Below are 13,538 nucleotides of genomic sequence, written 5' to 3' on the forward strand. Positions count from 1 at the left end.
AAAGCAGTTTTGTTCACTATATGAGTTCTGAAGTCTACAAGATATTAAGCAGAAATTTCACACTCTCCTTCAACCATGCTACCCTGATACAATTCAATTCTTTGTGCTAAATGAAACAATTACTCTTGGGGAAAAAAGCTGCTGGTGAGTCATCAAGGACCGTATCATAACACATCAGGGGAAGAGTTAAACAAGGTTTTTTAGGCAACCTTCCTTCTGCAAGTTAATACTTGCAGATTTGAACTTAAAAGAATGTTTAACTTCAGAAATAACATTACTTTGTACTTTTTTTTAAAATATACAGTTTGTCACTTAAAATTTAAATTTCTGAACTAATGCAACAACAGCTTTCATTCTTACCTACTATCTCTAAGTTAAAAAAAAGTTGGTACTCTTTATACATATTTTAGAAAGAAAAAGTGAAGGTTTAACATGCCATACATAAAAGAGCAACTCACTGGACACTCCAAAATAATGCAGCATATAAACTGTTTTGTACTGCCTGTAAATATTATTCTAATTGCATTAATTTTACAGTAGGCCCATTCACATTACACTACTAGAAGGCTAATCTAGAGGACTTTGTCATTATTATTATGGCAGTACTTCAAGACAGCTGACTGTGAAGCACCAAATGATGAAGTTGTATATTTGAGTAAGCATATTTTTGGTCCTCAGTTGAGTTGGAGATATTTACTGATACCTTAATTCCTCTTCTCCTTCAACAAAGAAGAAAAGGCTATCTGCCACAGGTAAAAGCTTAACAAGACACAAAAATATCACTTAAAAGACATTGTGCTTCTGCACATTGACTACTTAGGTTGGGAAAGTCAGGGGCTTGGAGCACCATATGGAAGGCTAGAAAGATTTCTTGTCAAGAACTAGTTGTCTTGGAAAGAATAAGAGGGACTGAGAAGCTAACAGACTCTATAAAGAATAGATAGAACAATGCTAAAACTCAGAGAGCTACATGGAAACAAATGCCAGGTTCTTCCCAGGCAGATTAGTCATGGGACTACATTCTCACCTGCCTGTGGGGTGGAGATTTTTTGGAAGGACATCTTTCTGAAGGTGCTCAGAGATAGAGGAAGTTGTGGATGCTCAGCTACTTATCCCCATTTGAGGGTCAAGGGATCAGCACTGCAGGAGTTGGAAGCCAGGTACATCAAAGAGCATGCTTGTACCCCAGCGTGCATGCAGTTAGAATTTCAGTTTTATCTATAGAGATTTAATAACAAGTTTTTCAGTTCAACAAGTACCATTCAGGAAGTATTTGTATTTGACAATTATCTTTGCAAATACTTATTCAAATTATCTTTGTTTACTCTTTAGCAACACTCAAATCCTCTTCATCTTCCTGAAATACTGAACTGTTGTTCAATTACCCAGTTCTTCAACAATGTATTCATTGAGAGCTTCTTAAGAGAAGTCAAAGAGGGGGAAAAAAAAAAAACATTCCCAGACTCCATAATTTCTCTGTAGTTACAATGACAGTACCTCAAGAAAATGATAAACATAAGCAGCTTTGACAGCTTGACCCATAGTTAAACGCCCTTTACACTAAACAGCATATAAAGAAAATTAATACTCTTGGTCTAAGTCAGTGAAATATTCAAGACTGTACTTGAATCACTTTCATGAGTATGGCTTTTCCACCAAATCTGACTTAACACTCTCAAACATGCTAGTAGTTTTTGAAATAGCTCTTTCACTTTCTTTTCATTTACTGCTCTACTTCAATGCAATTCTGACCACTGGAAGTGCCTTTGATACAGAGTAGTTACAATTTGATTCATTATCAATTAACCAGGTCAAGCCACAAAAACCTGACTCCCATCACTGCTATTTCCATGTTTGTGGAACTTCGTTTAGCACAAGATATTTATTTCTGGAATACAAGATAACAGGATTCTACACGAACAACCATCAGTATACAATTTTAAAACTGCTAGATTCTTTAAAAACTGCATGTCCACACTTCTTAAAAACAGAAAGTATGATATTAGAGTAACAATGCAAAAGAAAGGGAAGAAAGAAAAGAAAAAGATGTCACTGTCCCCAGGAACCATGTCTAGTCACGTTTCAGTCAGTCAGTCAGTCGAGGGTCATGTCATTATTTAGTTCTGCAGAAAAAACACAAGCACAAAAATAGTATCAAAAAGCAACATACCTATTTGCGTTACAACAGCCTACGTGAGAAAGGCTTTTAACACATTGAGAATAATATTAAGTATCATATAGGTGTCCTCTTTTTTAAGAAGGAAAGTGCCTCATTCTGAGCAGTGAGTGCAAGTCAGCAATTTTCCTACAGTATAGCTGATAAGAAATATTTGAAAAATTATTATTTTGGCATATTTTTCAACTTCTGTGTAATTACTATTTTAAAATATTTTTGCACAGCAGTAAGTCATTATGCATACACATTAAACTTGAATTTTCATTAAAAAAGATTTAAGTGAATGAAAACAATGCAAATCAATTCAGGGATTTGTGATTCTGTGATTTGTGTTAAAAGGCATTTTCCAAATTCTGAATTTTTGTTTTTAAACATTTTCTGTAACAGTAAGAAGGTAAAAGTAAGAAGGATGCCAAGTACTCCTTTCACTTATCTCAGTAACCTTCACCAATAGCCAAACCCTCAGTGAATTTGAAAATCCTGCACAATCATTTTCATGCTCTGATGTTAGCAGTGTTTGGAAAATTAGAGGGTAAGGCAACAATCTAATTTTAGTAACAAAAAGAACTGTTTAAAAACAGGACAGTAGAGCTAATAATTTCATTCTTTCCCTCCCTCCTCCCTCATTAATACAGTGGACTAAGTAGCTTCTGCAGCCAATGGAAGTCCACTGTCTTGGAGCAATAACCAAAACTTTCCACCCTGTACTTGCTTCTCATCTATGACAGACTCCCAAATATTCTTTGTATTGCAGTGCAGTGTAAAACACTAACCAAGTTTATTGACATTTTAAAGCAGAAAGCACCATTATGCATTCAGTTTCAGTTTTTAAATATCCCAAACCACAAAAATAAATACTGTTAGCCTAGAATCAAGACACAATCCTAAATTATTTATAGTTTGCAAAAATGCATGATTTTTCCTATATAAAGTCATCTGACAGGTAATTACCATTAGAAAGAGCCACGTCTTTATTCCTACTCTGTGAATACAGAATCACAGAGTCGTAGGGGTAGAAAGGAACCTCCAAAAGTAATCATGTCCAACCCCCCTGCCAAAGCAGGCTCCCTACAGCAGGTGAATACATCAGGCATCAGCTTCCTGCCCAGGATCCTATATATTATCACTAAAAAAAAGTAATTAAACAACACATACCACCTCTTCTCTTTATTTGAGCATATTTACAGATTAAGAATGGGTCATGTCTTCAGACTCAGTCCTCCTAAACTCAGGTTTCAGACTATAAATAATTCTTTGGTCTGTTATCATTCAGACAGATAACCTTTACAACATGAACACTAATGCTTTCTCTAATACTAACATTCCCTCCTACATCCAGGAATTTCTCACTAAACCCAAGAATTCTTTCAACTCTTAACAACTTGTTTGCATAGCAAGCAATTAACTACCTGGAAACTCTAAATCACTTTCAGTCATTACTTTCCAGAAAGCCAATCTTACAAGTAATAGCAGTGTCATCTTCGCTCAGGACACAACTGCAGCCTGCAATTATTTTTTTCAAGAATTAACATTTTCTGAGGTTTATTACTAACTCTGGATGTTTTTATCATATCTATACTTTTATAGTAAGAAGTAGGTTTTTTGCAATAAAGACAGAATTGATTTTACATTACACTTCAAATCATAGCTTCCCCTATAGTGACAGAAAGATTTGATCTTTTATTATAAGTTAAAAAAAAAAAAAAAAAAAAAATCACATTTAAGAAAAAAAACTTTGTAAATAAAAATAAGGGTATTAATTGCATTTACTGGAACTGACAATTTTCACGTTTCAGAAGAGTTTTAGCTCCAATTCCATGCATTTTTTAAGTGATACATAAGACGACCTTCAGAAACCGCTGCTTATCAAAAGAGAAACATGGAAGTCCTTAGGAAAAGAGGGAGAACCATGCAGGTGAAATCTTTTTTGGCCTTTATAACTCCCAGGTCAAGGAAAATACCCACACACTGAAATGACAAGGAGTGAAACTTCCATGTAAAATATTGATGTGGAGAGAGTTGGGATTTCAAGTGATGTTTTTAGAACGAGAAAGGGAGGGAAAAAAAGAAGACAAAGAAACAACTGGTTTTGGGGGGGTTTTTGGTTTTTTGGTTTGTTTGTTTGTTTTGTTTTGTTTTTTGCTCCAGCAGTAGAAATCTGGTTACTGAAATTATCTGGAACCATACTCTTAATGGCCTACTAAAGAAGTAATATACAAATTTGAATCAAACCAATGTTTCATACAAACAAGTGAATTACGGTTCCTGAAGTCTGTAAAACCTCCATATACAAGCTCTGCCACTTTTTATTGGCCATGTCATTAATTAAAATATTTAAACTTAGCAGTTCAAACATTCACCTCACCACACATTCTGCAGTATCTTCTTCACCATCACACATTCCAGCTACGTCTGATATTTGAGAGTCCAGATCCAGTCCCAAATTACTAAAGTTTTTTTGGTTTCACTTAGCAGCATTCCCACAGCCACTTTATTTACCCCTTCCTTCATCTGTCCTTTCCGGGGCTAAACTCTGCATCCTTACTCAATATCATACTCAGGGCACGTGTTTGTAATGAAAGAAAGACACACACAAGCTAGTCTCAATTACAACATTTATTTCTCAATACTCTTTTGATTAGACCTGATACTTTTATGTACATAAAGTTCCTATGAGCATCCAGATTGTTGTTGTTTCATATTTTTAGAAAGATTAGAAAAATAAAGACTTCTTTACTAAAATAAAAGTTTGTGTATAGAAGTATATACACACCCATACCCACACACACACACACACACAACCCCTGTAAGTTAGATCTATTTCTAGCTATCAACCAACTTGAAATTTAAAATTTATCATGATACAACTTCAAAATACTTTGTTTCCAACTATTTCAAATAACTGAACTTCAGCTTACACAAGCACTCTGACTGGGTACTCACCTACTCAGTAGGTTCTCTGACGTTTGTTAGATTCCTCTGTGGGGGAGTCTGCCAACCTTACTTTAAGTCTGACACCGTTCACAATCTTGCCATGTAACGCAGTTATGGCCTCACTGGCACTTGCTCTGTCTGCAAATTTTGCATAGGCCACATTTTTTCCAGCCACAAGATAAACTTTTATTAAATTTCCAAAACGACTGGAGAAAAAAAAAAAAAAAAAAGAAAAAAGAACAAAGGAGTTCATAGGTTTCGCTGCAGCACTGACATCTATCATCCAATCTCAACTTTACGGAATTTGATAGCTGAAAATTCTATATCCTCACACAAATGTTATATTATCTTGTGTTATCCTCCTTGAAAAGTCCTAGCTTTCATTCCCTTGTCTACAATTTTGCACAGGAATGGAAATAAGCCCAGGAGTCCGTAGGCAAAGTCTTCCATGGAATATTACAATAGAACTACAAGCATTACATATTCTTTTAGAATCACTAACGCTGATCTATGAAATAGCCACACACAGTAAACATTAAACAAATGCACAAAACCTCACCCACCCCAAATAAAAACCACCAGACAACTGCAAAGGCATCTGAGGCAATTCACTCACATCTCATTTAAATCAACTCATTCAGCTGTGATTCATCTTTGAAAAGGTCTTGCTGAAATGACTCACAAAGCAAAAGCTAAAGTTTCACAGAAAAATCTAAATCCTCAGGAGATTCCTAGACAGTTCCTTATCAAGTTTGAAGTGAAAGTCTACTTCACACTCAAGTTATAGAAGTATGAAGACCAGAAAGTCCAGTACATAAAAAAGGTACATATTTTGAACTCTAACAGTAGTGCATATCATTTCTTTTCCCATCCTAGGGCTTAGATAATACCTTGGCTTTCCAGATAATTGCTGCAAATGCCAGCTATCAGAAAAGGGAAATGTACTCTTCAACAGCATAATAAAAATAAGCAATCAAACCACTGGTGAACAGCTGAACTGTGGATTTGACTTAAAGATGACAAGAATTATCAATTATGACTTTGTTTCTCATATGAGAGTAGTGTGAAATGACTGCTGAAACAGCATTAATAAGATGCAAACCATCAAAACCTATCTGGAAAAAATCTTCCTAAACTTACCCTCCTTAAATTACTGTGGAAATTTACCAGAATACTTTAATTCCTTATGGTAATCTTGTATAAGAAAGTGACAAATTAATTAAGCTACAAGAAAAGGAAATTCAATGTTCTTGGTTAAATAATTTTTTATGAGACCAGAAATTTCACTTCTGGTTACATTTATTATAAACCTACTGCCCTGGTATTCCATTAGATGCTTGTTTCAAAAGAAGCCATTATTTACTGATCCTTTCTTATTTTTTTTCTTGGAATAGTTCTTCTGATGGCAACCCTTTTTATTTTATTTTTTTTTATTTTTTTTTTTCAGCATTTAAGTACTCCACTGTTAGAAAAAATACTTATCTGTATATGAAGCCTTACCAGAAAACATCCTCCAATATAGTCACAGGTAAAGGATGAGGATGAAAAAGTACAAAAAGCCTTTCCTTCACAGAAGTGTCAGGTGGAACTTTTTTCTTGGGCGGTGGAAGCAAAGCATCAGTTTGGGGCTGAAGTAATGGTGAGCCAGAGGTTCCTCCAAATGCCTGCTGAAACGGGAGGAAAAAAAAAAAAAATAAAAATCAACTATAAATCAATTCTAGGAGAAGAAAATAGCATCATTTCATCTCGTTCAGAATTTTTGCTCCTACAACAAGACATAGATAGGCTCTAAAAGTTTAACTGAATCTTAGTTCATTCATTTACTTTATTCATTAAATTGATTAACAAAGAAATAAGGTTAGACATTTAAAGGGAATTACACCCCTGCCCACACACACACACACACAAATCAACCAGAGGTATTTCTTAAATACGTAGCATCTAAAGCTACTACAGAAGAAAGCAGGCAGTGCTCCTTACTGACACATCCGGAGTTTCTTAACTCAAAGAAAATGACTATTAACAGCATCCATCATATTAACTTACAGGAGGTGTCCTATACTGCTGAACAACTGCGTTATTATTTCGCAACACTGAGGTCATATGTGCTGTTACCAGTTGTGTTGCCATTTTTCTGATGAGGCTGCAAGAAGCGATAATAAATTGTTTTAGAGCAAGAACTACGTTAGTTAACTTCAGCAAGAGGAAAATAAAGATCTTCCTAATCACGTGAAGATAAAAAATAATCTGCAAACTCAAGTACACAATTAAAAGAAGAAGCTTGCATAACACCCTAAACTCAAACTGAAAGCATACATTGTAGCAGGAATCCACTGAAAAAAACTCAGTTCTACTGAGACACAACACTCCCTTGCTTTTTCCAATATTATAACAAAAAAGAAACATTAACTCTACAGAACCCTTAACTTCATGTGAAAGGTGCCAAGGTGGCAGAGGAGACAGAAGTTTCTCTTGTCTTTTAAGAGAAAGAAAAGCACAGGAATTCAAATCAGAAGACAGAACATTATCAAAGGAAGTTCATTTCCAGCTCTCATTCTCTAGTACTCTTTCCTTTGTTCTGATGGAAGATAAGAAAAGCAACTGCATGTTTACACAGATTCACAGCCTATGTTCTAAGGCCATGAAATCATAGAAAAGTACTGAAAAGCAAAAGGCGACATTTGCAAGAAGGATATTCTCAATGGATTTTTTAAAGGTTAGACCAGGCATAACACTTCTGGAGTGAATTTTCCCATCATGGCTCTGCACAGTACCGTTTTTTCATATTCCCGAACAGCTCTGATGCCTCAAATAGCTCAATTTCAGTCCTAAAGGAATCTGTAATATTCACTACAGGAAAACATGTAGGTTACTTCCACATCTACCAGCAGATATTCAGATATCTAGGTTTGAAGTAAAACCTGGCAATCCTTGTACAAGTGCAAGAATCAGATCTTCAGATTTATTCTGCCTGTGCATTTCACAAGGCCACTGTCTGCAGCAGTGTAAACACCACTAACAGATCAAGGAAGCAATATCTGCTTTAAATACAAAGCCTCAAAAAAACATTAGAGACACCCTGCTTGTTACAGAGACCTTTAAGGATTCCTGCCAAATTTCCTAACATATCATAAGAATACATATTTTAATCTTTCTTCAAATTAATTCCTCTTAATTCAAGATATTCATTATCAACTTCAAAAAATAAAACAAAAAAACCAACACATCAAGTGTGAAACTAATTTAGTAACACCACTGTTATCTTTTATTGTTAAATAACAATAGTTTTGCTCTCCAGAATACAACTTCCCAGTTCTTCTAAGTGTCAGTACTTACTCTGAACTATCATTCCCATCTTCCAGAAAAATGACAGTTAATCTGTTTCCAGGAGGATACTCAAACCCATGTAGCTTATACTTGGCATATATAGCTGACGCAGCTGTACTGTACTGAATCACAGCATACCCTAGAAATACAACACACACGGTTCCAGTGCTTCACAAGCAAATCTTAAGAACAAGATACGCTCATGTACAAAAGTAGGATCAAACTACAGGTTAGTCATGGATGCTACAAAGTTCCTAAGTCTCTTTCCCACATTGTATATTCCTTACTAGCAATATTCATATTATTTGTGAAATAAACTTCCATGAAATTAACTAGTGACAGATCAGCTATGTTTGTATTAATTTGAAAAGCTGGTAATACAGCAAAATAAGACGTGTCGTCTTGCCTAACTCTTAGGTAGAGGGATAATCTTAAAATATAGTTATTCCAACAGCAGCACTGTAAAGTTACACTGAACTGAATTATTCCCATTTCACACTGTGCAGGGCTCCTTCCTGTTTTTTCATCTATAGCAAAACAAGAACACTGAAACTAAAACAATTCTTCCAATACAAAAGAAGTTTTGTTTTGGAATGATTTCACCTCATTTACTCATGTCAGCTTTTTACACACCCCCACACACCAAACAATTTCATGATGAGAACTCAAATGATCTAGTTTGTATGTCCTATAAATAGATGTCTAATCTACAGGTTTTTTTCGTTCCATTACATTCAGAACTATTAACTTCACTTGACTAAATTAATGATTCTCAGGGATTTGATTATGTCCCTTCCTGAGATTCTATTAGCCTTAAATACAGTTGGTTTTTTTTTGTAAACTAGGCTTCAATCAAAATTGAATTTTCAGTCTTAGGCGATGGTAGTACTAACCACTGACGCAAGAAAAAGCCAATTATTTCTTCTAACCACTGTATTTAGCAATACAAATGAATTGAGGCACAATTAAAAAAATGTGCTCTTCATAGAAGAAAAAAGATTTTTGTAATTTTACTTACCATTATTAGTATGAGGATCTCGCTGAACATCACAATACTCCAGTCCTGGGACTAGATCAAAGAGGGCAAACAGCTGTTCTTGGATAAAAGGAAGCCGTGATACCACTGACAGACGTTTGGAGACTGACTCCTGAATCCTGGTCTCATTTTTTTCAAAACTACAAAACTCTGGCTGAGCACCTCAAGAATCAACACAAAAATAAACAATCAAATCCATTATAATAAGCATGCCTTCGATTCATATGTAGTTTTCATTCAAATTTCAGAAACAATCTAAGTGAGTTATACACCAAAGGTCATAAGCATTTTTCATGAATGCAGGTCTTGAAATAATCAGGCAACTAGACCAAAGCATGCCATAAGAACAAGTGAAGTGAAATGTCCACTTCATTTCTAACTCAAACATCCAATTTACCAGCTGTAGAACTCAGCTTCCTTTAGACTGCCTTCTTCCAAACTGCCCTCAATTGCGATTACAAATAATTTTCAGTATAAAAAACTGTGACTTACAAAATGGAAATACATTTCCCCTTGGTTCTTGCCTCACGTTATTGCTATAATATTCATGTTCAAAAGATTCAGGTGACTTGTTTTTCGGTTCAGCCAAAATGGCTCGATAGCCTGAAAGAAACCATCACACATATTGCAACATCTCAGCATACTTTAAATACCTCTGAGCATATCTGCACTCTCTGGATATCTCATTCAACAGTTTACTCAGAAAAAACACCAAACACTGTCATTTAACACGTAACTCTTGCAAGTTGGCATAATCAATGATGTGGAAGTGAAAGTGTCATATGTGGAACATGTAAGTAGGCTCACTTGCACTTAACTCCTGGGAGACCATGCATCAGTATCTAAAACAACTGGGGCACGTCCTTGTGAATAACCTCATTGAGATTCAAAGCCATCTGGACGTGCTTCCAGACAAGACAAACTCCAGAAGTCCCCTCCAACCTCAACCATTCTGTGATATTTGGCAGGACTTGGAGACGCTCCGAAGGCAATCAGATGAACTTTCACAGAACTGTAACAGCTGCTCATAGATGTTTTGGGCTGATCTACATTCAGTTTATCAATAGTGCAGGTATTAACTCTTAGGCCATCTAATCCATTTCATTTCACAGAATCACAGGGTTGGAAGGGACCTCAAGGATTATGAATCTCCAATCCTCCAAACTCAAATCATAAAGGAAATAAAATTGAACTGCTAATAAATATCACCCATTTTTGTGAGTATTCTTGCATAGGGATAGCAGAACTTCTTATGATACACCAGGCATATTACTTAAAAAAACAAAAACGACCCCAAAAAACTCCCACACAGCAAAAAGAAAAAAAAAAAAAACAACAAAAAACCTAAAGCTACATGCTGAAGTGTTTAATATTTAGTAAGTGAAGGAGGTTGGACTGGTAAAGTGCTAATAAGTTTCTCCAAAAGCCTCTCTACTGGCTGAGCAGGCCCAGTCCCTGAGCCCTCTCCTCACAGGTCACACACTTTAGCAGCCCTCTACTGGATTTATTCCAATTCCTTAACAATTGTTTGGTACCAGAGCATAAGTGATTGATCGTAAAGTGGGCAAAGTCTTAGTTTCTGCAATACATTAATCCTGATATTAAATGGAGGGTGGGGGAAAAGAAGGAAAAAACAAATTTCCTAAGAACAATTTTAGGCTACATTTATTCACAACAAATTTATTATTTATGGATTATATTTGATATATACGTTTGATTAAAAACATTCTTATTTATTTATTTATTTAGAAATGAGGTTGCCCTGGGTATGAAATCCAAATGAGAATACCCAATTTAAGACAAACTATCAATTCCTACACTCTTTTCACTGATCTTCCTTCCAGGGGCTAGTGATGCAAGAACATTATTAGGTGAATGTTAGTAATACTATTTTTATTTGCAACAGAACTTTTGTCTCAAGATGTGTTTACATGCCATAAATAATTTACCTGCAAGCAAATGTAAAAATTAAAGGTGTATTAATGATGATACACATTTATTGTGAAAGGTTTTAACAAGTTCAATTAGATTCTTACTTCGATCACATTCCTCAATTGCTCGGGCAGCTTGCGATGGTTTTAAGTACCGCACATAGCCCAAACCTTTGCTTTCTCCAGTAGTCTTGTTTTTAATAATGCTGCAATACTCAATGTCTCCATACATCTAGAACAATTAAGAAATGTATTAATTCACAATATTTGAAAATGCATTAAAGTTCCACGATTTAAGCTCCTCTGAAAAATTAAGAAAAAAAACAGTGAATCGGCACCTTAAACTTCTCTCGCAGGTCTTCCTCTGTATAGGTCTTTGGTATCATAACAAAGATTCGTGTAAGCTCCTCATCTTCAACATCTCGGTGGCTTCCAGAAGCTCTTGACTGTGCAATAAATACCTAACAAAAATTACATAAACATTAATTACTGGAAAGAGAGTCCTAGCCACATCTCAAGTCAGTTTTTAAGCAAATCTTTGCATTTTTCGCTCACGTTATACAGATTTCCTAGTAAGAAAAAAAACATCTCTGATCACACATGCACCTGCAACAGAAGACCTGTAAGTACAGGACACTCAAAACAGCTTCTCAAGCAAGACAGAGGGTAGCACAAGTTTCCATCAGGGATAACGCAGCTGGCAAGGAATATTAAAACCTGGTCCAGTAACACTGCCAGTGCCACAGAAGGCAAATGCTTTATTGCAACTGGTTAGCCCTGGTATAGCAGTCTTCACAAGAATGAAAAGAGTGCACAAACTGAAACAAATGAGTTGCAGGGGGAAATTGGCAGCTCCAGTTTCCAGCTCAGCTAGAACACAGTCTGCAAATAGCACTCACTTAAGCATAGCTTCTCAGACCTTTAGCATAGAATATCTTAGTTTTCAAAACAAGCTTTACCTAAAAGCCGCACCCAAGAAGTTATCCCAGAAGATATCCAGGCAAGAAAAAAAAAAAAAAAAAAAAAACCCTAAAACAGTCACAACCTCCAAAACAAGCTCTGTGTGTAAAAGTAGCAAGTGGTTTCACAGAACACTGGAATTGTGTTTTGTAATGGTTGTGCAGGAAAATAAGGCGCACAGCTCAGATTTCCTGACTTCTAACAGCAAGGTCCTCACAAAAGACTTAGCTAAGTGCTTATCCTTCCCCCACAGTAAAGTACATGAAATATTCAGTGTTCAAAGTCGTTCAAATTTTATCATTATCTGAGGAATGCAAAAACAATTCAAGAGGCTGAAACCTACCATAACGTGCTATAGATTTAAAAACGCAAACAGCTTGTGCACGAGATACAAGACCCACATAAAGCACTCTTGCAAAGACAGCTTTATTTGTTATTTATCCGTGCCAATCCCGTTTAAAGCACCTAAAATGCACTCCCTTTAAATATTTTACAGGAATTAAACGTTTTAAGACAGCGATAAAAAATAAACAGGATAGTTTTCAGGCATTGCATTTCGCCCAAGCCCGCAGCAGCTCTCATGACCCATGAGGCCGAAGGCAGCACCCGGGCAGCCCGCAGGGCCTCGCGAGCTGCGGCCCTCCCGCCGTGCCGGGATGGATGCGGGCTGAGAGGGCCGCCCTAAGGCTCCGGCCCGACCCGGCCGTACCTTGATGGGCTTGGTGTCGGGGGCCAGGCTGCGGCCGTGCATCTCCTCCATGGCCCGGCAGGCCTGCGAGCTGCGGGCGAACTTGATGAAGGCGATGCCTCGGGACTCATTGGTGCGCTTGTCGCGCAGCAGCCAGATGTTCTGGATGTCCCCGAACGGCGCGAAGCGCTCCCGAATCAGCGCCTCGCCAGCGTCCTTGCCCAGCACCACAAAAACGCGGCTGTTGGGAGGCTCGTCCAGGCACTCGGCCGACAGCCGGAATCCGCCGCTCTCCTCCATGGTGGAGCCACCGCTCGGCTCGCGGGCCGTAAACGAGCGCTGGCTCTGCTCCGGGACGGGCGAAGAGCTACCACCCGGCTCCTTCCGCCGGGGAGACAACATGGCCGCACCCCACCCCGACGCCGCGCCACGTCCCCGCACGGGCCGCTGGGACGGCGCGTAGAACCCGCCACCTCTTGCAAACCC

General features: G+C 37.2%; 1 protein-coding gene across 2 annotated transcripts; it reads right to left on the reverse strand.

The window, feature by feature from the left end:
• Window positions 1-1,239: 1,239 nt before the first annotated feature.
• On the reverse strand, window positions 1,240-13,487 carry RBM45 (RNA binding motif protein 45). 2 transcript variants are annotated; one of them, XM_042822410.1, is made up of 10 exons: window positions 13,074-13,487; window positions 11,743-11,865; window positions 11,510-11,636; window positions 9,966-10,076; window positions 9,456-9,635; window positions 8,447-8,576; window positions 7,157-7,253; window positions 6,611-6,774; window positions 5,120-5,316; window positions 1,240-2,123 (listed from the first exon to the last, which is right to left on the reverse strand). In XM_042822410.1, the coding sequence occupies exons 1-9, from the start codon at window positions 13,452-13,454 to the stop codon at window positions 5,124-5,126; spliced, it is 1,506 nt and encodes a 501-aa protein (XP_042678344.1). In that variant the 5' UTR covers window positions 13,455-13,487; the 3' UTR covers window positions 1,240-2,123; window positions 5,120-5,123. The 2 variants fall into 2 exon arrangements, with proteins under 2 accessions (XP_042678344.1, XP_042678343.1); XM_042822409.1 differs by having other exon boundaries at window positions 6,611-6,777.
• Between the last annotated feature and the right edge of the window lie 51 nt (window positions 13,488-13,538).

Source organism: Centrocercus urophasianus, unplaced genomic scaffold (assembly GCF_019232065.1).
Source record: "Centrocercus urophasianus isolate 14NV4802_14NV808 unplaced genomic scaffold, USGS_Curo_1.0 seq_20, whole genome shotgun sequence".
NCBI classification, from domain to species: Eukaryota; Metazoa; Chordata; class Aves; order Galliformes; family Phasianidae; genus Centrocercus; species Centrocercus urophasianus.